Here is a 25,905-nt window from a genome sequence, read left to right as displayed (position 1 = left end):
TTGTCTTTTTTCATTTTCCCATTTATGTAAATAGAATTTTTGAGGTTATTGATATAAGAGAAAGCAACCTGTGAGGGTTTGTATGATTCTGAAATTTCTCTCCATTCCAAGGATTAGATTTTTGTCTTGAAGAAGGTAATTTATCCTGATTTATCCTGACTTTTTATTGGTGGATTTAAACGATCATGCCTGGGGAGAAGAGCATTTACTGCAGTTATTTGGAAGATGTCTGCAACCTTCTCCCTTCTCTCAGGACTTCTGGGGCATGCCTTGGCTGCCTCTCTGACGTCTGTTTCTGATAAGTGAGTTTCAGTCTCTAGCAGCTCTGGGGAATTTTGTCGGCAGAGACCTGGTGAGATCATTTTGCTTTCCGCTGAGTTTCCTTTCTCTGTTTTTTTGGACTGTTCTGATGAGCATGACCCCGGAGCATTCCGTAATACCTCTGTTCCCTTAGGAACTATTGGCCTACTCCCTGGTTTTATCTCTGCCTGCACAAAAGCTCCGTGTCGCTGGAAAGGAAAAAAACAAAGTTGACATTAACCAGGGCACACTAGTTGCTGGAAGATGCAGCTGTGAACTCAGTTCATGTGTTAGTTCAAGTTCTGGCGAGGCAGGCACTTATTTCTCTGCCACATCACTGACTGTCACCTTAGTCTAAAACTGAAGACAGCAGCATAATAATTATTAGTGAAACTTTTAAATCAATGATAAAATAGGGTGTGCCAGAAAATAAACGAAGAGAGAAAAGCAGAAAATCAAAAAAGCAGCATCTTATCTCTCATTCTCAACATTTCTATCAATCAGCTGGGATGTATAAGACTATTCTTATCAAATTTCATTTCTTACTCTATAGGTTGCCATGGATACAATAGCAACTACAGTTCACAGACCTAAGGATTTGTGATTGTATCCCAAATGTCAATTAGTTTCTTTTTTTATTTATTTTTATTTTTTATTTTGTCAATTAGTTTCAATGAAAGAATTAAAGTGAAAAATGTGAAAACAGACATTTGCAGTTGGGAAAAAAAAAAATCCAGCAACTATTAGATTTATGTTTGGCTTTGTAAATCTTAGATGCATTTCCCTGCCACACCCACATGAGCATATTCAACAGTTTATAAAACTGCTTTGATATTACCTTAAGTGAATGATTGTAATAATTGAAACCAAACTCCAAAGACTTGATCCAAAATTATGATATCATTCCTTAATTTTACCTATGTCGTTGAGGCTTTATCCCCCTAACAACCATGTTAGTTTGTTGAAATAGACCTCTAGAAAGATGGCTATGACCTGGAAAGGCTTAATGTACTACCATAAATCTGTCCCAGCCTAAAGTATTAAATAATTGATTCTGAAGACTCTCACCTTTCCCCGGATGGGCTCATTGGGAATTTTCCTAGCATCATATTGATGTAAAAAAGAGATGTGTTCTATAAAATTCTTTTGAAGTTCTGCTGATACATCAGGAGAGGCAAGTGGAACTGAGGAAAAAGATTTTGTGAAGTCAGGGCAAAAATTAGATTTGTATATGAAAATGTAATCAATATTCAGAATCATGCTTTATCAAAAATTCTAATAAAACTAAATTTTTAAAAGTATGGGTAAATATAATGGATACATCATCCTTTCTCCATGAAAGGAACCAAAGGAAAACAATTGAACTAGCCCCATATATGGAAATAACTAGTAATTTCTAAAACTAATATTAATGTGCAACAATGGCTTCAAAAGTATGTTAGATAGGTCTCTTGCATAGATACCAACCAAAATCTTAGGAAAGATATAAGTATAATTCATTTGTCAACCTATTATTCACTACTAGAAAGGTTGTGACAAATTTATGCATAAGGTGCTCCCAAATGGCACTAATAGAATGAACTGGAAGACTCCAGGGCTGCTGTAGTTGTAGTTGAACATGTGATTCTTTTCAGTTCTCATTTACAGACATTCTGAAAATTTGCAAGACTATTAAACCCTTTAAAAAATCACTTTTAAATAATCTTTCAAGCTAGGTGATGAGTATATAGGGATTCATTCTATTGGTTCTTCTCTGTTTCACATTTTTAATGACTTTTAAAACTCACTTTATTTTTACTTTTAACTTGCAAGGTTATGTCAGCATTTTTCCCCTGCTATCAGGGAAAAAAAGATTGCCATTTCATATCATGTAATATACAAATACTTAAAGACTCATCATTCCTGCTGGTAAAATTAGTTTATATCAATGTCTGAATATTGAATTGAATTCATGAACACTTAATAAGTACGTATTTACTAACATATTTCTCCTTATATATTCTCCCTAACTGATAACATATTTTTGAATTCTAATTGAGATCATTTACTCAAAATGCATTTTCTATGTAATGATTACCTTTTTTAAGGATTTGCTAATGCACAAAAGAACAGCAGGTGCCAAAGATTTACTAAAAATGAATGGGCAACTGACATTGAGAAAAATCTAACCATAACTTATACATATTTTTTCTACCATTTGAGAAAAGACTAACTGGGTTTTGGGTGAATGCCATTGTCCAGCTCACAGAACATTAGTGTTTTTAGAAACATGGTTTGATAGATTCTTGAATAAAATCAAACAGCTCTAAATTCGGTCATTAATCAGAGGGAATTAATGGAGTAACAGAAGCATGCGCTTTGGGATAAGATAGACATGTTTTTCAAATTCTAGCTCTACCACATTTCCTAGTGGTGTGACTTTGGACAAATCACTTAATTTCATTGAGATTCAATTTCCTCCTCTCTAAAATGGGGATAATGATTTGCTTTGAGAATTGAAAGATGCTGGGATCAAATTAGAGAGGGTCTTTAAAACTAGGCAAGGGGCCAGTTCTTTTGTATCCTAATGAAAGGGAAAACTGTAGAAGTGAGAAGAGGCATGAATCTGAGGAACTATCGACTGTGAGAAACCCAAAGACTTTAGTGGACTGGTGTGAAGGGTTAGTGTCAGTGTGGGCTGGAGGGTAGGAGGGTCAGATACGGCCAAGAGAGAATAGGTGGGGGAGAGGTTTTAAATCTCCTCCTGACAGCCTCTGCCCACACATTGCCTTGGGAAGATTATTGCTTGCCTCAGGGGCAAGAAACTGGCAGCAACTGGCTAGCCATCTGTTGTTAACTTAGTAACTTTCAAACAGCACAGAAGTCCCTCTAGAGTAGGGAACTGGTGAAAATGGGTGCATGCTGCCCCCTTGGGCATTTGCTCTGCTACCATTCCCCCAGCAACCATTAGTGCTGGTAGATTGAAAATATCAAGAGATTGTCTTTTCTTATGATGCCTCTTTTTAAGAGTTTAAAGTGGAGAGGAGGGATGGTGTTCTGACTAGAGGACTGGCCTAGGACAGTGACAGCAGATGGAAATGGTCAAGGTCAGTTTTATGGGGTCTGACACTCTCCAGTCTGACCCTCATTTTCTTTCCTTTAAATTGACTGAGAGGCACAAAAGCCAGACCCTCGTCCTTACATTTTCCCCCCACAGGCCTGTTGATTCCTCTTGGGGAACATAACCTAAGATACTGTTAAGAAAGACATTGTAAAGAAAGACAACAAAATTTAAAACATATACTATGTGAAGTAGAATAATCAGAACTGGTACTCCAAGAATTTAACGTAAGCATAATACCCTGAAAGACACAGAAGGCATTTTTAATATGAAGCAAGAAGAGGCCATTAAAAAAGAATCACATAAATGTCAGAAATCAAACAAAATATAATAGCTGAATTGAAAAAGATGAGATAAACAAAAAGATTCATGAATGAGGCAGACTGAGAAACTCCCAAAAGGCAGCAATAAAGGATAAAGAAATTAAAATATAATAGAAAAGCTAAAAGACATGGATGGTAGAATTTAGGAGACCTAGATAAAGAAACAGAGGGAAGAAAATAGCTGAAGAAATAGTGATGGGGTGCCTGAGTGGCTCATTTGGTGGAGCACATGACTTTTGATCTCATGGTCATGAGTTCAAGCCTCATGTTAGGTGTAGAGCCTACTTAAAAGGAAAAGAAAAGGAAAGAATGATGATAAATATCCAAGAATTAGACAAAGATCAAAGACCTCAGATTGAAAGGGCTCACAGATTACCACGTAGGGTGGCAGGTCCAGGAATAAGACAAGTGAAACTCATATGCTTACAGTTTAAGGAGGCATTTACATAGGGAGTGAATGCCTCCTTGTTTTGCATCCTGAGTCACTCTCTTGCCTCACTCTCCTCCCTATCTTGCAGGGTATGTAAGGGAAAACTCACATCCGAGACACTTTATAGAGAAATTTAAGGTCATCTGGGGCAAAGAAAATTCTAAATGCTAGCTTTTTTTTTTAACTTAATAAAGCCTTTTTTTTTTTTAAGATTTTATTTATTCATGAGAGACACACACACACAGAGAGAGAGGCAGAGAGAAGCAGGTTCCATGCAGGAAGCCTGAAATGGGATTCCAGGACCTCAGGATTTTCTCTGAGCCAAAGGCAGATGCTCAACTGCTGAGCCACCCAGGTGTCCCTTTAAATGCTTTCAAAAAGAGAAGGTAGTGGGGATCCCTGGGTGGCTCAGTGGTTTAGCGCCTGCCTTTGGCCCAGGGCATGATCCTAGAGTCCTGGGATCAAGTTCTGCGTGGGACTCCCGGCATGGAGCCTGCTTCTCCCCTGCCTGTGTCTCTGCCTCTCTCTCTTTCTCTCTCTCTCTCTATGTATATCATGAATAAATAAATAAAATATTTTTAAAAAAGAGAGAGAATGTAGGTTACTTACAAAGGAGGAAAAAGCAGATTTATATCAAAATCCACAGCAACAACATTATAAATGCAAGGAAGAAAATATAGGAGAATGTTTTTGTGACTTTAAGGTAGACAAACTCTCCATAAACACCCAATGCACAATCCATAGGTGAAAAGTCGATAAACTTGTTTACATTAACGTTTAGGACTCCTGTTCAATGAAGTGTCTGTGCCACAAAGATAATAGTGAGATTGTGAGGAGACATTTTTAACCTGAAAACTAAAAGGGATAGAACATTAGTAGGAACAGTGGAGTAAGAACCTGTGAAAAGTGCTCCTCTGTAATAATGATGAGAACACTTGGAAAAAAATAATCAAAATCAACTTTTTCAGAACTCTGGAAATTAACCAAAAGCTTACAACTATCCAAGGGACATTTATTCAAGAAAAATGGTTTAATCTCAGAAGTGAAAGCAAACTTTGTGGCATTTTAATTTGCCCAGTTTTCATGTCTCTTTCCCCACACCTGTACAGAATCCTTGAAAACCAACAGCCCTGCAATTACAGTGAAACTGTATTTAAAAATTAAGGGCTTAAGGAATAAATTTTCATTTATAATATTCAATCTGTGATATTAATTTAAATCATAAGTAACTATAAATAACTCTTCTATATACAAAGCCCCCCTTTCAAAAAAAATAAAAAAAATAAAAATTAAAAAAAATAAAAAAAAGCCCCCCTTTCCACATTAAAAATCTTACACTGAAACATATTACTCTCAAAAGATTAACAATTGGGCTTCCTGCAGACTTGATGTAACAGTAGGATCCAGGAGACAATGGAATGATATCTTTCAAATGTAAAAGGTAAATAACTATGAGCCCAGAATTCTATACCCAGCTCTACTTTCATTCATTTGAGTAAGGGCAATTTAAAGACATTTTCAGACAAAATATAAGAGTTGGCTACTCCTAAACTCTCATGGGGAGAACAATTTAAGGACACTGTGGTAGTCTATGACAGTAGTGGACCTAGTTTATTGGTCTCCCACTATTCATCTGTGCACAGTCCCCTCCTTGTGAATGGGGGGTGGTTTTGTGATTAGCTTTAACCAACAAGATGTGGAAAAAGTAACACTCTGCCAGTTCCAGGCATAAACCTTGATAAAACCTTTCAGTTTGTGGTTTCTGCATTTTGGGGAGCCCTGAGATGCTACCTAAGAAGTTCAGCAACCCTACTGGAAAGCCCACATAGAGGGACCACATGTTGACCACATGTCATTCCAGCCTCCAAGTCAAGTCCAGTCTTCAGGTGATCTGCCAAGTGAATGTAGCCACACAAGTGCCCACCACCAAGACCAGCCAAAGAACTGCCCGGCTGAGCCCAGCCCAAATTACAGAATCAAGAGGAAATAAAATGATGGTTGTTTAAGCAACTAAATTTTGGGGTGACTTGTTATGCAATTAAGAAGCAAATGTGGCCAGCTCGGGTGGCTCAGCGGTTTAGCACTGCCTTCGGCCCAGAGCCTGATCCTGGAGACCTGGGATTGAGTCTCGCGTCGGGCTCCCTGCATGGAGCCTGCTTGTGTCTCTGCCTCTCTTTCTCTCTCTCTGTTTCTCATGAATAAATAAATAAGTAATCTTAAAAAAAAAAAAAGAAAGAAAGAAAGAGAAAGAAAGAAGAAAGAAACAAAAATGTGCAGCCTGGGTGGCTCAGCAGTTTAGTGCCACCTTCAGCCCAGGGCAATCTTGTAGTCCTGGGATTGAGTCCCAGGTCAGGCTCTCTGCATGGAGCCTGCTTCTCCCTCTGCCTGTGTCTCTGTCTCTCTCTCTTTCTCTCTCATGTCTCTCATGAATAAATAAATAAAATCTTAAAAAAATAAAAAGAAACAAATACTTCAGAAGTCAATTAAATCAATTAAAATATTTTTAAAATAGTGATCTAGAACCTCCTAGAATCTCAAAAATAACAACTTAAAAAAAACCCACTTCTTTATGGGGAAGAATAAAGGGAAAGAAAACAAATCTGAGCTATTAGAGAAATTCCTTACCCGGACATTATATCTATTAAAATTAGACATAACTACCATATTCATTTATTCAAGTATATGGGACTTTTAAAGAAGGCCATAGTAGTGAAGAACATCTAAGTAGGAAAACATCAAAGAAGATATTCAAGTCGTTAGTGGTTATTCTACTTCAGAATTCAAATTGAACCCAAAGTAATTACTTAAAAGAAGCCTTGTTACACAAGGATTACAAAACATAAAGCAAAGCCTATGAAGAATGTTTGAAATCCACTCTCTGTTTCTTGGAAACTTGATCTAATTAAAATAGAAATTTTCTAAGCAAGGATACGCCAAACAAGTTGGGGTCCAGCCATCTATATTTTATCAACAAAGCCAGGATTTATTCAAACACACAACTTGATCCTTGTATTGGTGGGAATTCAGCAACTTTTACTTTGGGAAATTTTCTTAACTGTTTGGGTCTACTTAAAAAACATTCATCAATCATATTTTTCTATCAGAAACTCCATTCTTCTAAATAGTATTTATTTTGATCTTATAGAGAAGTATTATTAATGAAAAAGATACTGTTATAAATTTTCAAAATATAGTGAAAAAGCTTGAACATAACTCTAGAAAGAAATCATTAAGCTACATGTTGGTGCAAAAGCAGAACACAAACTAAAATCCACTTTAGAACATTATTTTTGGGGCAGTCCCAGTGGCTCAGCAGTTTAGCGCCGCCTTCGGCCCAGGCCCTGATCCTGGGGACCCGGGATCGAGCCCCATATTGGGCTCCCTGCATGGAGCCTGCTTCTCCCTCTGCCTGTGCCTCTGCCTCTGTGTGTGTGTGTGTGTGTGTGTGTGTGTGTGTGTATGTGTGTGTCTCATGAATAAATAAATAAAATCTTAAAAAATATATTTTTGATGATAATTGATTTTTTTTGACAATCTGATTTTGCAATTCAAAACAAAAGCAATAAAATATCAGGTTGTTGATAAAGAGTCAAAGTTTTGTTTAAGTATGACGTTCCTCACAAATTAGATCAGCCTTTCAATTTATAAAGTTTTATTATATAAAACCCAAAGTGAACACTTATTCTTGTAGTGATTCAGATATGATGGAGCACAGCCATTTGTTGAAGTGACTATGGATGGAAGCCAGGAAATTGGGTGGTGGTACAAGAATAAAGGGCACTTTCATTATCAGCACAAGATGACATTGCTGAAATGCCAAAGACCAGGCGTAATTAAGTGGGCTGATGGAACAGAATGACCAGGAGATGACTTTTAATTGGTATGATGCATGTTTACATACACATTTTCTGTATCTGTATGTATATGCACTCACATATGTATATATATACATACATATATAAATATATACACATATATGTAAAATCTGGAATATACATATTTTTAAATGTTACACTAAAATATTTTTTAAATTCTTTTCACTAGTATCCAAGCACTATTCAAAATGTGAATAAATTGCAGGTGTATATTGTGATGTGTTTTAGTTTAAATTACATTATGTTTTTAATCTGTTGAATAATATGTAATTATTACACTAATCAATAAATTTTTTGTTGAGTCTGGGCATCATCTGGGACACAACAATGACTTTGGCAATGAGGAACATCAATAAAAGAACAGAGAGACAGAGGCAGAGAGAGGAGGAGGCGGAACAGGAAGAGGGTTGGGTGAAGGGGGAGGGAAGGTGAGGAAGGAAAAAGTGAGACTTCTACACCTGGTTTCCAAAGCTAAATTCCAATTAAACACCTAATGTAATACAATACAATAATTAATAATAGAAATAGTTTCCATTTGTTGTCTACTATGTACTAAGCACTGTGGTAGACACTTTACATATCTCTTATTTCTCCTAATAATCCTCCTAAGTAGGGATTATTATTCCCACTTCTTGAATTGAGTGAATAAAATGATGAAATTTAAGTAACGAGCCTAGGAGCAAACCACTATTAAATGCTAAACCAATATTAAATTCTAAGGTGAGTGAATATTGATGGTGATAAGGGGACCATGATTTCCAGTTAAACATAACAATTTCAACATGTGCATTTCCTCCCGTTCCATCCCAAAACACTAGTACAATGATAGTAAAGATGTTAAAAAGCTTAAATCTTTAGGAAAAAAGGGAACTAAATGAGAGCAAAGATACTAGCAAATTTGGAAACTGAAAAGCAGATGATTAAATGGCAATGAACTTGAGTAGACCACAAAAAAACTGGAAGATAAGTGCTTGTGGGGATGGGGTGGGGTCCCACCCAGTAAGGCTCAGAAAATGGAGGTATCTGACACATCTGGGGCAGGGAGCATGGGACAAGGAGAACCTGCCAACAGGGGACTTATTTGAGAAATTCCATACTTTTTGATCCCTGATCCAGATAGAGGTTTGGAAGATTTCACTCTGGGAAAAAAACCAACTGGTTCAATAGAACAGACTTATAGGCATTGATCTGGGTGGGGCAGGGGGGCTTGTGTCTCTATGAAATGGCTGGGCCTTGCCTGGTCATCCTAGAACAAAACCTAGCTCTCTGCTCTTATCATCTACTGTGTCCCATGGTAGAAGTAGAAGCAACTACTCCTTATGGGAAAGAACTGGGATCTGACTGGTTACTTACCCAAAAAATTAAAGAATCATAGAGAATTATATATACTAAACTTAGATACTTTATTTTAACCAGTTCATTCACCAAATTTTTATTGGAATGCCAATGCATTTCCTTTGTGGAAGTATCCATGGATTGGAATTGCACTTTGTGTTTCTGTGCAAACCACACCCCTAATGTATCTTTCCTAGTTTGTTTCTTTAAAACAGAATGGAAACTTAAAGACATATTTGAAATAAAATGAATGCAGAAACCTTTAAGATTTAAGAAATTCACTCCACCTCCTCTTTTATGGTGATTTTGTCCACACCTAATTACCACTTTTAAAAATTAATAATATTTTAGGGCACCTGGGTGGTTCAGTTGGTTAAGCATCTAACTCTTGATTTCAGCTCAGGTCATGTTCTCAGGGTCATGAGATCAAACCCTGCATCTACTTGTCCCTATCCCTCTGGCTCTCCCTCTGCTCACCTTCTCTGTCTCTGTCTCTATCTCTCTCAAGTAAGTAAGTAAATAAATAAAATCTTTAAAAAAAAAAAGTTAGTGACCTTTTGGCAAGCCTTTCCAAAGTATTCGACTTTGAATGTATTACAGAAACTCTCTTAGTACTCAGATTTTAATTTACAAGAATATGTAAATTATGGAAATACAGTAATAAGTACACAGGCATAAATTGGTTTGGAAATAACTATGACTGTCAGAAAACATTCTCTACCTCCTTGGCCTAAGTTACATGCCACTCTTGAAATGGCCCTATCATGATATCATGAGCAATAGGAGATAGAGTCCATAGATTAAATGGGCCCATGTAGGCCATGGTGAGAAATTTCAAATTGATTCTACACACAATGAGAAGTAACTCATCTAATGGAGGAACGCAGTATCATTTGTGTTTTTAGAAGATCCTTCTAACAATGGTGTGGAAAACATTTTTTGAAGGAGAAAGAGAGGAAGCAGGGTAACAGGAGCTGTACAACACTAGTAAAAAGATTTGGAGTATATTTTGGAGATAGGGGTGTCAAGATTTGCTGATGGATTGGATATAGAGGGTAGGGAGTTTTGGAATGGCTTCTAGGTGATCAAAACTTAAGGGGATTAGAAGTGGCATTTATGGAAAAGACATAAACCAGCAGGGGATATGTTTGAATGGCAGAGATGAACTGTTCTATGCCAGCCATGTTGAGTTTGAAAGGACATTAACTATCCAAGCAAAGATTGTTAGGTAGGTGGCTGGATAGGAGTTTGAAGTTCAGCAAAGAGGATAGGGCTAAAGAGATAAATTGGTTCTCATATTAGTTCCTTTGACTTCAACCTTAAACTTCTATTCTTTGTTTCATCTACTTTGAGTAGTTTTTCTTGAGTACTCAAGTTAAATAAAGATATTAGCACCTTTCTCTTCTACTTCCCATCTTCTGTCAACTGTGCTTTTCTTGTTAAGGCTAATGAAATAATTCTGTTCTGTAACAACATTTAAAATTTCCATACTGTGTCAAGATAATGCTAAAAGCTGAAAATTATGAAATAGCATTTACAATATAATTATATGCGTTTTATTCATTTAAGGGCCAAATATCGTGCTAGGACTACATTTCTTTCTCACTGGGTCCAAAGCCTGGTGCCACTTGAAAAAGACTGGTTCTAGTATTTCTGTTAAATCCTCTTTTGTAAGTAAAAAAAATTTTCCCTTGGAAACTTTAAAGACATTAACTCCATTGTGTTTTTGTATCGGTGCTGCTTAATTCCATACTGATTCTTGTTTTTTAGATAGTGACATTTTTCTTTCTCTTTTTGGAAACTTATAGAACCTTCTTTTTATAATTGTAGCTTTGCAATTTCATAATGATGTATAGGTTGTATCTTTTATCCCTTCATACTTGGAAGTGCTCAGTAGGCTCCATTAATGCCTCTCTTTTATATTGGGAAACGTTCTTATTATTCCAGAGGCTGTGTAGAGCACTGGTTTTAATTACAGGTAGATTGAGTTCAAATATCAGTTATTTGCTCTGTAACCTTGAGCAAATTATTTAAACTCCATGCTTGCTTTCTTATATGAAAAATGAGAGTATTAATAACATTACCATACTAATATATTCCTTAGAGTTGGTATGAGAATTGAATAAGTAAATATTTAGGAAGTTCCATAAAGTGCCCAGCAAATAGTATGTGCTCAATAAATGTTTTGTTGATAACTATCTGCACTTTCAATTTTATTCTTTGCTCTTCTAGAGCTTCAGAAAAGTTGGACCTCCCAGATGGATTCTCCACTTTGCTTTTATTCTCTTACACTTTTTAGGTTTTTTTTTTTTTTTTGTCGTTGTTGCTTTATATTCCGTGATGTTTCCTTAACTTTAACCGCCATACATTAAAAAAGATAATTTGGCATAATTGTAATCTTTGGCTGTCCATTCATAAACTAAGAATAGGACAAGAGATCAACTTGTATGACAAAAAAAGTAACTGGTGTGGTAGTTGACTATCTGGCCGGGACATTGGGCTCAACTAGTTTTAATGTTGGCATAGAGTAGTGTTCCTGACTGGGGTGGGTTTTTTGTTTTTGTTGTTTTAAGATAATATTTATTTATGAGAGACACAGAAAGAGAGGCAGAGACACAGGCAGAGGTAGGAGAAGCAGGCTCCATGCAGGGAGCCCGGTGTGGGACTCGATTCCGGGAATCTGGGATCAGGCCCTGAGCCAAAGGTAGACGCCCAAGCGCTGAGCCACTCAGGCGTCCCTGGGGTGGTTTTTAAAAGACAGACTTTCAGGTTGCCCTTTGGATTCTCCCCTTGGATTCATTCATGCCTTCTGCTTTGCCTGCTGGCTGAGTCTCCAGCTACTTTGGGGTTTTGTCAGGCAGACTGGCTCTTTGCTGCTTTTCCCTCTGTCTTTTCTAGGCTCTTGCTTCTTTGCTTGCTAATCCATCAACAAGTTTTCATTCCTTTCCACATTACAGGAAATTCTTCTTTCCACTCTCTTCATCTTTATGGGTTGATGGTTTTACTATCACTTAATAGAGTCTTGGGAGGAGGGGCATTTAGATGTCTGTGTTCAGTCTACCATCCGGAATCGGAAGTGCAAACATCATTACCTTTCTGAAGAAGAGACCATGTTACAGTTTATCTAACCATCCTCTCCATTAACTCCTGCCCTTGAGGTGGAAATCATGCTGACTATGACCATTTTCTAATGTTCTGATCTTCAATCTACCCCCCTACCCTTGTATCCTTAACTAGACTGGCCAGATCACAGAGGCCTGAAGGTTCAAATTAAGTAAGGGACTGTTGAATGATAAAAGTAACCCTTTGTTTACTTGTGTACCATTCAGTGGACATACTGTCATGTTCAGAAAATTATGTGAAGTTTAGCTTATGAACTTTTACATGGAGTGATGACCAGGCTACGTACTCGGTAAATACATTTTTGTTTTGACTTGATTGTGCACTTCTTTAAGACTTAACTAAATAGATATAATAATGTTTTAATAGTCCATGTAACATTGGTTTGTGGGATACCAGTTATGTGAAATACTCTCCTAGAAAAAGGATGAGGTGGTTAATAAGTGGGGAAAACATAATATTCTTTATTCCTCGTCTTGGAATGCATTATGCTTGTGCTTACAGTAAGAGTTTTAAGAGTTCTGTGGCTTAAATCTGTTTAACTTTATAAATTCAGTTTTTACAAATCTCATTTGACCACTTCCCCTTTTTCTGAGCAGCATCTATAAACATAAGGAACTAATGTCCCTCAGAGTACACTTAGAAAAATGCTGCCATATAGTATTGCCTACAATTGTAGTTACACTTTTTAAAATTTGGTGGCAGTAATGAGCAGAATGCTACTAGGTTGTATGACTTGGAGGCTGTTGTTATCAATGATCAAGCCAATTTGTATTATGTTGCAGTAAATACATTTGGAAATAAGCTGTCCACCAAGAAGGGATAAAGAACAAACTTGTCAAGGGCTGCATTTGCTGTATGTATATTTTCAACTCCTATAGAGAGGTAATTTTCTCAGGAGGTACCAGTATATCTAATCCATCTTAATTTGATAGCAGTAACCTGAGAAAATGCGAAGGAGGTTTTATCACAGCTAACCTTACCTATTCCACAAGAAGCCTTTTGCAGCTTGCTGTGTTTGACTGGCAAAACCAATGGACATGTTGGTTTTCGAAAGTCACTCCTCTGGGTGCTCGTAGTGTCGTAAGATGGTTGGAAGGGATGTTCCAGTCCTTTACCATGTGACCACCAGTCACCCTTTATGGGGAAAAAATTGGAAACACAAAATTGGATACTGTAGGGCATTTTCATGAGCTGCTTGATGACTGTAAATGTTCAGTAAGTTGATTCAATAAGTTATTGGATATTCTAGTATAAAATGGAATTCTGAAATCTAGGAATAGTTTTACAAAGACTGAATTTTTAAAAGGTACTTAAAAGTGAATTATCACATATTTTTTTAGCTAAAACATAGCTTCTAAATTCTTAAACTACAGATGGAGTGGTAAAAATCAACCAAGTACTTATAGTTCTATGTTTTGTACTACCATTGTATTTATATATATGTATACACATGTGTGTGTATATATATATATGATTTAATCTAAAAAATCAGGTTCTATACTTTCAGGTAAATATAAATAATGTATTATCATCTAAGATGGTGGTTTTCATAGTTTTCAGTCCATGATCCACACCACGAAATATTTTGTCATGCAAGAAGACACAATGTATACACATACATAAAATGAAAAGTTTCACAAGACAATGTTTATTCTTACTCCATTAAGTGCACTTGACTATTTTTCTATTTTATCCTTTATCTCTTCTATTCCATTTTACAATGCTAGTTGCAACCCACATTGCTTTATAACCCACTAGTGCCTCAGTTTGAAAAACTTTGTTTTGGAAAGATATCTCCAATGTTACAGAATTTTGAGTAGAGAAACCTGACTTAAGGACCCAGGCAAGGGAGAATTGATATACTCTCCATTAGCACATATTAGAATCTGATCTCTCAGAAGTTGTGAAAACAGCGAGGGAAACTTACTCAATTCTAAGTAAGCATTTTTTTAAAAATCTGGATCATTAGGTAGACCTAAGACAACCTTGGGAAGGGGGAACTGTGACACCTAGAAGTTCCTGGATATTATTAAGACAATGAAGGTAACTTTGGGTATAATCTAACATCTACTTTGGACTTTGAGGAGGGAAATCAGGCTTCTAAAAATCAACCATGATATTGTAGCCAGAAACTTGAAAAATATGATTCAAGGGTGATGAAGACTAGATTACATAAGTAAAACCCTGACAGTGCAATTGAAGCTATAGGGGTAAGAAAAGTAAGAAGGCATTTGAAGACATCTATCTGACTCCACAGGGAGTCAGCTCCCAAAGTGGCTTACCTTCTAAAAAGACAGGCATGTATATAAAAGAAGTGTACAATGTCAAATTAAAAAAATAATTTCATGGAGTCACCTTGTCAGATTGTCAAGAAGCTTAGAAGAAATTCATGAAATATGCCAAAGGCAGCAAAAATAGGGTTTTCTGGGAGAAAAAATTCTGTTATATCAAGAAATCACAGAAAGGCTAAAAATTTGGAGAAGAGTTACACAATTCAGAGCTGAAAGAGCTACTCAACTTTAGGTTCTTCGTTAAGGGAAATTATCTTCAAACTGAACAAAGATAGGATGAACATGAACCTAAGAGGGAACTAACTGAGCCCTGACTGATTGAGGAGAGAGTTAGACCTCACTTGTCAACTTGAAATGAGTGCCAGTCTTCAGGCCAATGGCAAATTGAAACCTGGGGTACTAAATACATGTGCAGCGATCGAAGAAATTTAGGAACTAGGGAATTTTGGAGAATAGGAGAGATGGGCTAATACCTCATTTTTTCAGAATGAGCTGAAAGGTGAATTACAAAAACTAAGACTACTTGATGTCGATCCTGGGAATTCTAGAACAGATTACTAAACAGATGGTGTCTTCTCACTATCTGGCTGAAAATAGTCACATCTAACTGTTGTCAGAATGCCTGCTTCTTGCAGGCCTCCTCCACTGCACGGTTATGAGAGTTCTTATTATGCCCCAAGGTCTCAGATTTACAGGCCTTTTCTCACTTACCCTCACCACGAATCTGCAAGTAGATAGATACACCCACTTCACAGATGAGAAAACTGCTGGGAAATTAACTGTCCCAGTCAGAGCCCTGCCCCCATCTGTGCAAGCCTCATTCCGTGCTACATGGCTTTAGCAAATCTGCTGTAGAATGAAAGCCAGATAAGCACAAACCTACTTAATTTCAGAAGTAACAATGAAGAGATTTTAGGTATCATGAGAAAGATCTTTGATGAAAAGGTTTTAAGGAGTACACTGTGTATTATCTTCTCTTGTTGATCAGAAAACTTATTTTGCCAACACCCAAGTTACTGGGTAAGTGACTCTGGGATGAGCAAACTGCTAGGAAATGCCCGGCAGCATTCAATTATTTCTTGAACAAAAGTTATCTGAAAAGCAGAGGTATCAGTTCATCTCTCAAGATTTCTTATGAGAGAACCCTGGGTGGCTCCGCGGTTTGGCGCCTGCCTTGGGCTCAGGGCCTGATCCGGGAGTGCCGGGATCGAGTCCCGCATGGGGCTCCCTGCATGGAGCCTTCTTCTCCCTCTGCCTGTGTCTCTACCTCTCTCTCTTTCTCTCTGTGTCTCTCATGAATAAATAAAATCTTAAAAAAAAAAAAGGTTTCTTGTGGATTTAGAATTTTACCAAAATGGTCTCTTGAGTTTCACAAAACATAAAGGAAATAATGAACAATGTTTCCTCACGTGTGACTGATAACTTTTAAGTCCTCAGAGTTAGTGGAAGTATTCTGATTAGTGTTGTAAATTGGATGAAGCTTCGCTTGGGCGGAATGAAATCCCACAGTTCAAAAAATGCTGTTTTTATGTGTTCTATTTCTGGATAGTCTGCCCTTTGCCTGAAGAGTCTGGTTTGTTCCTGGAAGAGTGAGAATGTATATGGGTCTGTGCACATGTGCGTGCCATTTTGGTCCAAGCATGTGCTCATAAAAGATTATAAGACTAAAGAGATAGGTGGAAACTTGTTTTTCCTTCACCTCACGCTGAAGGGAAAATCGAAGAAAAATTTATTGTGCTGTCCACCATCACTTGAAGTGGATTGTGAGGGGTTGACATGAGTTATGTATGATGAAATAAGCCAAACAGGGAAAAGTTGTACTGTGACTGCTTTGTCTAGGCTTCAGGGATCAGCCTACCTCGTACAGATTGTGGAAGGGTTTTTGCCTGAACAGATAGTTGCTCTCAGTTCAAAACTTTGGACCCAGAGAAAGCAGGAGATCTTCCCTTCTAGCCCAAGGCTAGTTTTCTTTCCTGCTTCAGGGTAACAGTCATTGGAGCTCCATAGTATGGACACATCTGGAGATTCCTGAAGAAGAGGCTCCCATTACCCCCCACCCCTGGAAGACCTCATGGCCATTATACTGTGAACCCCTTAGCTGCATTTGGAAACCACTGTGAGACCGTCTTTGTGATACTTCTGCTATCTCTAAGCCTTTGGAAATGCATTAGGAGACATTCATTAGTTTTCATTCTTTGGGACATTAGGGAAAGTCCTGGGAGAGGTAGTAAAAGCACTTGGGGCATTCTGGAGAAGACAGTTAAGAGAATGCAAGAGGTGGTAGGTAGAAGTCCACAGCAGCCTGGCAAAGATGGCTGCTGCTGGCCCTGGTCATCTGTGGGACACAAAATCATACTTCAGGGATCCCTAGGGAAATATGGACTTTCAACACCTTACAGAGAATCACGGTTTAGTAGAGCTCAATGGCTTTAAACATTGAAGTGTTATGGGAAACACTAGAGTTACATTGTATCTATGCTCATCTCTACTTTGCTAAGGATACCAGGAATGCTGAAAATACCTCTTTTTAAGCAACTCATAATGTTCCTGATAACAGTTATTCCTAAATTGTGCTCTGTGGAATGCTAGTCCTGTGGCATATTAAATAAGGTGTTATATAAAAGAGGTTTCCAAAGTTAAATAAATTTGGAAAATATTGAGATAAGTTAAATAAGTTTATCACAGGATTTCTTAGCACCTTTACATACAAATGTGATTTGTGAAATTTTAAGATCTAAATATATAGCTTTTCCAAAATGTATCTGACTTTGGAATGTTATTTTATTGAGCACATAGGCAGGGGCAATGCTCTGAAACATACACTTTGGAACATAATGATCTAGTATAATCTCTTTTAAAATACCAATATTTAGGGATCCCTGGGTGGCGCAGCGGTTTGGCGCCTGTCTTTGGCCCGGGGCGCGATCCTGGAGACCCGGGATCGAATCCCACGTCGGGCTCCCGGTGCATGGAGCCTGCTTCTCCCTCTGCCTGTGTCTCTGCCTCTCTCTCTCTCTCTCTGTGACTATCATAAGTAAATTAAAAAAAAATTTTAAAAAAATACCAATATTTAAACACACAGGACCCCCAAACTGTTGTGACTGGAAGTGACTGAGCTACAGCTCCTTTTTACTTTTTCTGGCACCCCCAATTTTATGGCTCTAGGTAGAACCGTGTAAGTGATTGTCTCATTTAAACACCTTGTAAATAAGAAAAATCAACCAATCTGGTGTTAGGTTCTTAAGATATTATCTTAGCAAAATACATAAGAGAGCAAATATGTTATTTAAATATTAGGTAACTTTATTTTCTTCACTCATGCATTAAAGCTAGCACTATTATACAGTTAATTTTTCAAAACAACCAACCTAAACCTTTAAGAAGAAACTTGTCATCTTAAATAAAGGAACAAACGGTACAGATATGCGAAATGAGTATTCTTTATTAATCCTCGGGTACATGGAAATGAGTACACTTTTTGTTTTTTAAATATGAACAGTACCTTCACTCCATGCCCAAACAGATACACTCTTAACTCTGATGCATCTTCAGTCTTTCTTTGTACCTCCTCACTCCTATCTACCAGTAGCCTCTCTTCCCTATTCTCTTACTTCATCTCAAACTCTTAAAGGTCTCTGACTCAGTTAGCTTTTAGCACCAATAAACAAGGATCCTACTGCTACTATGTCGCCCCACCTCAACAGCAGCTCCTAACATTTTCTCAAGACATCTATAAACTAGGAATACGAGAAAATTAGTTGATTAGTTTTTGAGACTTTTTTTTACATTTTGCACCTCCATTCTCAAACCCACTTCTTTTCCTTAGTATCTCCAAGATAAGGATGGGTTCAATTAATAGTTCGGTTTTAATTCAGCCCGGAATTAGAGCTCAGCAGAGAGAGTCATTCATTAACTTTTGTAAGAAACATGGGAACTTCACAAACCTGGGTTTATGGACCAGACTTATTTCCCCAGTAAAGGCTTGGACTATCAATTTCTTTTAAATCTCAAATAATTGCCTGTTTATAAAACAAAATAGCCTTAAAAGTGCCCACATCAGGTTTTACTACATGACATTAAAGCATATTTGAGGGACATCTGGATGGCTCAATGGTTTAGCACCTGCCTTCGGCCCAGGGCGTGATCCTGGAGTCCTGGGATTGAGTCCCACATCGGGCTCCCTGCATGGAGCCTGCTTCTCCCTCTGCCTATGTCTCTGCCTCTCTCTCTCTGTGTCTTTCATGAATAAATAAATAAAATCTTAAAGCATATTTGACTGCATTAATTCCTGCCCAAAGAAGATCTCCCATTCACACACAGTGCCCTGGTATGCTATCTCTTTTATGACAAGAACATTGGATGTTACCTATATGAAAGCAGGTTGCTAAAAGCAATCTCCATTTACTTTATTTATTTATTTATTTATTTATTTATTTATTTATTTATTTAATGATAGTCACTGCGATCTCCATTTAAATGTTAAGTTAAATCACAACCACACATAAATTTACAGGACAAAAGAAATTTTGCCACTGAGATTAAGGTAAACATTTTGGGAAGAGGACATTAGTCAGAATTATCTGGGTGGGCCCAAAGTAATCACACCAGTCCTTAGAAAAGGAATGCAGGAGAGTCAGAGATTTGAGGATGCCAAGCTGCTGGCTTTGAAGAGGAAGACGCCAGGAGACAAGGTAGGCAGGCAGCGTCTAGAAGCAGGAAAAGACAAGGAACTGGATTTTCCCTTACATCCTGCAGAAGGAAACCAGCCTTGCTAATAGGCAATGAGACTGATTTTGGATTCCTGAGCTCAAGAAATGTGGAGAATAAATTGGTGTGGCTATAAGTTACTCTTTAAATTTGTAACATCAGGAATAGGAAGCTAATAGAATAAATTATACCTCAATAAACCTAACTTTAAAGAAATAAGATAAAAAAATAAACAAGATAATGAAATATATTTAATATGATAGTGAATAAAAGTGCAGTTTGACTAAACCAACCATCCTGGGTCAGAATCATAATTGTGACATTTGCTTACTATGTAATCTCAGATATGTTCATTTACTTTGTGGTATGTTACCATCTGTAAAATATTCTAATACTACCTCCTAGAAACTGTTGTACAGATTAAAGGATATAATTTATATAAAACACTTAGCTCATCACTAGTACTTCATATATTTTAAATAAATGGTAGCTATTATTTTACAGAGAGTATCATGGGAAATTTTTATATTAGAATATGTGACACAAATACAATATTATAGATTTCTTCAGTATCTGCCAAGCACTACTGAGTGGCTATAATCTGACCCAATCTAGAAAAATGATTATTTGGATTGTTTGTATGCAGTGGTTATCTGGGACAGTAGTGTCAGGTTACTGCTTTTAAGTATTGGATTATAAAAAGTTGTAGTCTGAGATATGTCATATCCTTTACATAGTCTGTGACCAAATTATCCCGCAGACCAGCTTCTGAATCTAAATCTGTATTTGTATATAAGAAACATCCATCCAACCTGCTTTTCTGGCCCTTTTTTGGGATCTATGTAGGGAACTGGTTCATTAAGTGTTCTTGCATTTGTATGAATGAATTTCGCATAATATACACGTCCTCTCCCAATACATGGTTTTGAATGTTGTATACTTTTTCCAGGTTTGCTGTCATGTTTGATTTCTTCTTTTTTTTCAGCTACATACACTATACCAGCATCTTCTATTTTAAGCTCTCTGAAAAATAGAATAGTAAATTTATTTAATGGGACTGTCATAATTGTATAAAACAAAATTTAAATATATTTCAAGTATCAGTCAAGACAATTTAGGCTTTGTTAATAATTATAAGAGACTTGTGCTATTAAAATATGGAAGGATATCTTCTCATTTTAAGTCATTTAAAAGATAAAAGGATTTGTGTTAATAATGATTATTCATAATGATATACCACTGCAGTGTACAGACTTTCATTTGCTGGAGTAAAGAAAGAGTAGTGATTTGATCATGGTTATGGATCCTGTTCGTAGGGTTTATTCACATAGCTAAGTTTCATGCTAATCTGAACTCATGTTTTTTAAAAGTTACTTAGGGTGTGCCTAGGTGGCTTCGGTAGTTGAGTGACTGACTCGATTTCAGATCATGAGCTGGAAGTCTAGGGATCAAGCCAGAAGTCAGGCTCTATGCTCAGCAGGAAGTCTGCTTGAGCTCTCTCCCTGTCCATCCCCCTGCTCACATAAACACACACACTTTCTCTCTAAAATAAATGAGTGAATCTTTTTTTTTAAAAAAAGATTTTATCTATTTATTCATGAGACAGAGAGAGAGAGAGAGGGGCAGGGACATAGGCAGAGGGAGAAGCAGGCTCCATGCAGGGAGCCCAATGTGGGACTCGATCCTGGGTCTCCAGGATCACACCCTGGGCTGAAGGCGGCGCTAAGCCACTGAGCCACCTGGGCTGCCCTAAATGAATGAATCTTAAAAACAAAAAAGTTAGTAAATTCAGTTACCAGGACAAGTATGGCTATTTAATTTTAAAAGTTCACTTGGCAAACTAATAAAAGCTACCAAATGACCACTATTATTTATCTTTTTAGGAAAAGACCACTGTGTCGGTCTGAGAATAATCAATTCAATCTCATCACTTTGGCTTTTAATAACTAAACTGGTACAAAAATGAACATTATTGATTTTGTTAATGTTAAAAAATGTTTAGAAAGAATTTATGGAAATTTTCTCCTTTTAAATAGTGATAGACATTATAAAAGGCAGTGTTTCAAAATCTTACAAAAAAAATCTTACATACTTGGAAAATAAAGAAAAATAGATGAATGTGAATATTTTTACATAGAAGCTTTTATTTTTTACTTAAATTTTTTAAAAGATTTTTTATTTACTTATTCATGACAGACACAGGGGGGGGGGGCACAGACACAGGCAGAGGGTGAAGCAGGCTCCATGCAGGGAGCCAGATGCAGGACTCCATCTGGGACCCCAGGATCACACCTGGAGCAGAAGGCAGACGCTCAACCGCTGAGCCACCCAGGCGTCCCTAACATGGAAGCTTTTAAAATTAAAGCCCTGAGCCATAGAAGGTGAGTAAATAAGATTCCAAATTTATATATAAAGTGAGTAGTTCTGCTTAGTCTTGGCCCTTAAAACATAACCCCTACATTACTTCAAACCAAAGCCAGGTCCATCTTTTCTATTACATCATTTTTTGCTGAAAACCCCCAAATGGCTTTGTGTTGCATTTACAGTGAATACTGCTTCCTTATCACACTGAGGCCACCTGACCCAGCTCCAGCTAATCTCTTCAAATGCACTGAGACCTCCCTCCCTGCACTTCCCCAGACAGCACGTGTGCTTTCAGTTTCCCAGACACACCAGTTTTTCCCTTCAGGGCATTTACACACACTGTCCCCTCTGCCTGGGCAGCTCTTCCCCAGCTCCCTGCACAGGCTGGTCCATTATCATTTAGGTCTCAGCTTAAAAGCTGTTTCCTCAAAAGCTTTTCCTAGATTTCCCCCCTTCTTTTCCCATGTGGTCTCTATTTGAGCACTTTCTTTCCTAACACCACGATTTATAATTTATGTACCTAGTTTTTTGGTAAGCACTACAAATACCCTCTACTAGTCAGTACGCTCCATGAAGGTGAAGACTGTGTTTCTTTCATCATTATGTAGCCTCCCCCCCCCCCCCGGAAGTGTCCTGTTCCTCACAGGTCAATGGACTCCCATGACAATATTTGCATATTTCTCATGAATCTGCTGGGATTGTTATTTTAGTCTGGCCTAGGAGAGCTGTATACTCCCAATACACCTACAAACAACATTCAGCACCCTTGGATTCTGGTTTCCTGCATCCCAACCAGAACTGCTCTCTGTAAAAGGTTTGGAAAAACTGATTACTGGTCAAGTGTGAATAACTTCTAAGGCTTTTTCTACTACCTTTCCAGAGATATAAGTGTTTATTTAAAGGTCATGATCGATTTATTATAGACTTCTGACATCAGCGTTTTCCCATCTGCCTTTTATGGTTGTAACTCAGCAATGCCTTTGTACTGGCGTCAGGTCCTTGAAGAAGGGACTGTGGCTATTCGCTTGCATACATACGTATGCATTCGTTCAATTAAGTATTTGGGGTGTGAGCAGCTACAGATTAACACATAAATGTGAACTATATGATTCTATAGAAATTTTTTACCAGAAGGAAACACAAAAACACTAATGGGCAGTGAAGACTTGACCTGGGGCTGACTTGACCTGGGTTGGAATCCCAACTCTGTCATTTAGTATCTGAGCCTTGGTTTCCTCCTTTGCACTGTAAGGGCAAGAATGCTATTGAGAGAGATGTGACAATAACGTTGAATAATTCTTTCAACAGGTATTTATTGACTAATGTGCCTGGTGCTGCTCAAAGCACTGAGGAAACAGGAGTGATGAAACACAAATTCCTGCCCTCGCAGAGCTCACATTCTAAGGAGGGAAGGCAGATGAGAAATCAAATAATAAGTAAAACATGCAGTCTTTTGGATGGTGTTAAGTGCTAAGGACAACAATAAAGCAGGGAATGGGAAAAAGGAATGCATGTATGTGGGAGAGAGGCTGCATTTTTAGACAGGGTGGAGGCTGCATTATGAAGGTGGCAACTGAAAAAAGGAAAGAGGGGAGCGGCTAAGAGGATATCTGAGGAAGCGCATTCTAGCAGAGTGAACTGTAACTGCCGAAGCATTGCACAGAAGCACCTGTCCTTAGGTGCTTCTCAAAGAGTGGCCCCGGAAGTAGCTGCACTGGCATCAATTGTTACTTGTTAGAAGCACAAATTCCCTGGCCTCATCCCAACCTGAGGCAGGTTCCCAGGAAACTGTTTCAACCAGCTCTTCAGGTGATTCTTATGTATGTTATGAACAACTTGTTCTACAAAAATACAGGCTTTGGAGGCAGATACCCCTGGCCACCTTATATTTAGCTGTAACACCTTGATTGATAGTTCTCAAAATTTAGTATACATCAGAATCACCTGGGGGCTTGTTAAAACTCAGATTTGTGCTCAACTCCAAATTTCTGATTCAGTTTATCTGTGGTGAGCGCAAGAATATGCATTTTTTTTAAAGATTTTATTTGTTCATGAGAGACACAGAGAGAGAGGCAGAGACACAGGCAGAGGGAGAAGCAGGCTCCATGCAGGGAGTCCCATGTGGGACTCGATCCGGGTCTCCAGGATCATGCCCTGGGATGAAGGCAGGCGCTAAACCGCTCAGCCACCCAGGGATCCCCAGAATATGCATTTCTAATAAGTTGTCAGGTGATGTTGGATGGGGGTGGGGGCGGCACACTTTGAGAATTACTGTTAAGGATGGAGGCCTGTGCACTGGAGCAGAGTGGAGCCCAGGACAAGCAGCTGTGATAAGACTAGATAAAGGAGGAGAAGCAGTTGTGAAAATCCCACAGGCCTTTGTAAGGACCTTAGCTCTCACTCTGCAATGGCCCATAGAGGAGTGATCTAACTCGAACTTGGCAAAAAATAAAAATAAATAAATAAATAAAAAAGAAGACCACTCAGACTGCTGTATTGAGGCGAGCGGAGCAGTCCAGACTGTTACAACACCCAGGTAAGAGAGGCTGGTTGTTGGGCCAGGGTGGGGTCGATAGTGGAATTCTGGATGTATTTTAAAGGTACAGCCTACAGAATTTGCTAGTAATCGAAGTGTGGGGTGTGAGAAGCAGCGGATGATTCCGTGGGACCTGAATGTCGGGCCAGGCGATGCAGGTAAAGTGCCTGACATACAGTGGGTGCCCCGTAAACAGGGTGTTTTAAGAAGTACGGGGACGCCTGGGGGGCTCAGGGCGTGACCTCGGGGTGCTGGGATCGAGTCCCGCACCCGGCTCCTCAGGGAGCCTGCTTCTCCCTCTGCCTCTCTCTCTGGGTCTCTCATGAATAAACAAACAGAACTGGAGTAAAGAAAGAGTAGTGATTTGATCATGGTTATGGATCCTGTTCGTAGCGTTTATGCACATAGCTAAGTTTCATGCTAATCTGAACTCGTGTTTTTTAAAAGCTATTTAGGGGGTGCCTCGGTGGCTTCGGTAGTTGAGCGACTGACTCTTGATTTCAGATCATGACCTGGAGGTCTAGGGATCAAGCCAGAAGTCGGGCTCTATGCTCAGCAAACAAACAGAAAATCTTAAAAAAATAAAAAAAAATATAACAACAACCCAAAGTAAGTGTTCGGGTGAGCGCTCAACTACTGGCTGCAGGATGGCCGGGCCGCCCCTCGGGTCTCCCTTCACCGTCCCCGAAGGAGGGAACTATTTTTCACAAGGGGAAATAGAGGACCAAGCCCCAGCACTTACGGCTGCTCGTCCTCCTTCCGCTCCATGGGCACCCCCGGCCCGGCCCGACCCGAGGCGGCGGGAAGACGAGGGACCAGGCCCCCCGGAGAGGGACGCGCGCGTTGCTAAGCGACGGCGGCTCCCGGCGCGCGGCCTCGGAGAGCGGCGTGGGGGGGCGGGGCGGAGCCGGGGCGCGCAGGCGCAGTCGCAGTCGCGCGGAGGGGGCGGGGCCGCGGGCGGGGGGATCGGGGCGGCCTCCCCGGAGGCGCTCGGGGCTGGAGGCTGCGCGGCTGCGCTGGGCCTTTCCGGTCGGGCCGGGCGGAGCCCTTAGGAAGGCCCGCGGTGGCCTTGGGGCCCCGCAGGGGGCGGCCCCGGAGCCCCCCGCGGCGGCGCCCACGTCGGCGGGAGCTGGCTCCGAGCGTGCGCGCGCGCGGGCGGGAGGGGATCGAGTGTAGCCGCTGGAGAACCGCGCAAGTCGGGGGTCGCTGCCGCTGGCCTGACCAGTCTTTGCTTGAAAGAGCTTGGCTGTCGCTGTTCTCCCCGGCTTCTGGCCCATCTGCCTTCCCCAGCCCGGCAGCGGGCGTTAAACCAGAGCGAGGGAACACTCCTCTCCTGCCAGCGAGCTCCCCGCGGTGTGTGCATCTGCTCCGGCCCCGCGGGGCTCGGCGGGCGGGGGCGGGGGCCGGGGGCGGGGTGGGCTGGTGCGGCGCGGACCCCAAGAGAGCAGGTTCCTGCGAGAAGCGGCTGGTGACTCTGCGTCCACCTTCTGGCCCCGGATTTTCTTACCTCATTTCAGCCAT

The 25,905-nt window shown here is 39.4% G+C and overlaps 1 protein-coding gene across 1 annotated transcript; it reads right to left on the bottom strand.

The window, feature by feature from the left end:
- On the bottom strand, positions 1-25,905 carry CUNH2orf73 (chromosome unknown C2orf73 homolog). Its single transcript, XM_055329448.1, has 5 exons — positions 25,892-25,905; positions 25,127-25,406; positions 13,467-13,620; positions 1,369-1,484; positions 1-509 (listed from the first exon to the last, which is right to left on the bottom strand). The coding sequence occupies exons 1-5, from the start codon at positions 25,903-25,905 to the stop codon at positions 141-143; spliced, it is 933 nt and encodes a 310-aa protein (XP_055185423.1). The 3' UTR covers positions 1-140.

The sequence above is a fragment of the Nyctereutes procyonoides genome, unplaced genomic scaffold (genome assembly GCF_905146905.1).
Source record: "Nyctereutes procyonoides isolate TBG_1078 unplaced genomic scaffold, NYPRO_anot_genome, whole genome shotgun sequence".
NCBI lineage: Eukaryota > Metazoa > Chordata > Mammalia > Carnivora > Canidae > Nyctereutes > Nyctereutes procyonoides.
Note: the sequence above shows the minus strand (reverse complement) of the source record. Positions and strands in the feature narration are given on the sequence as shown.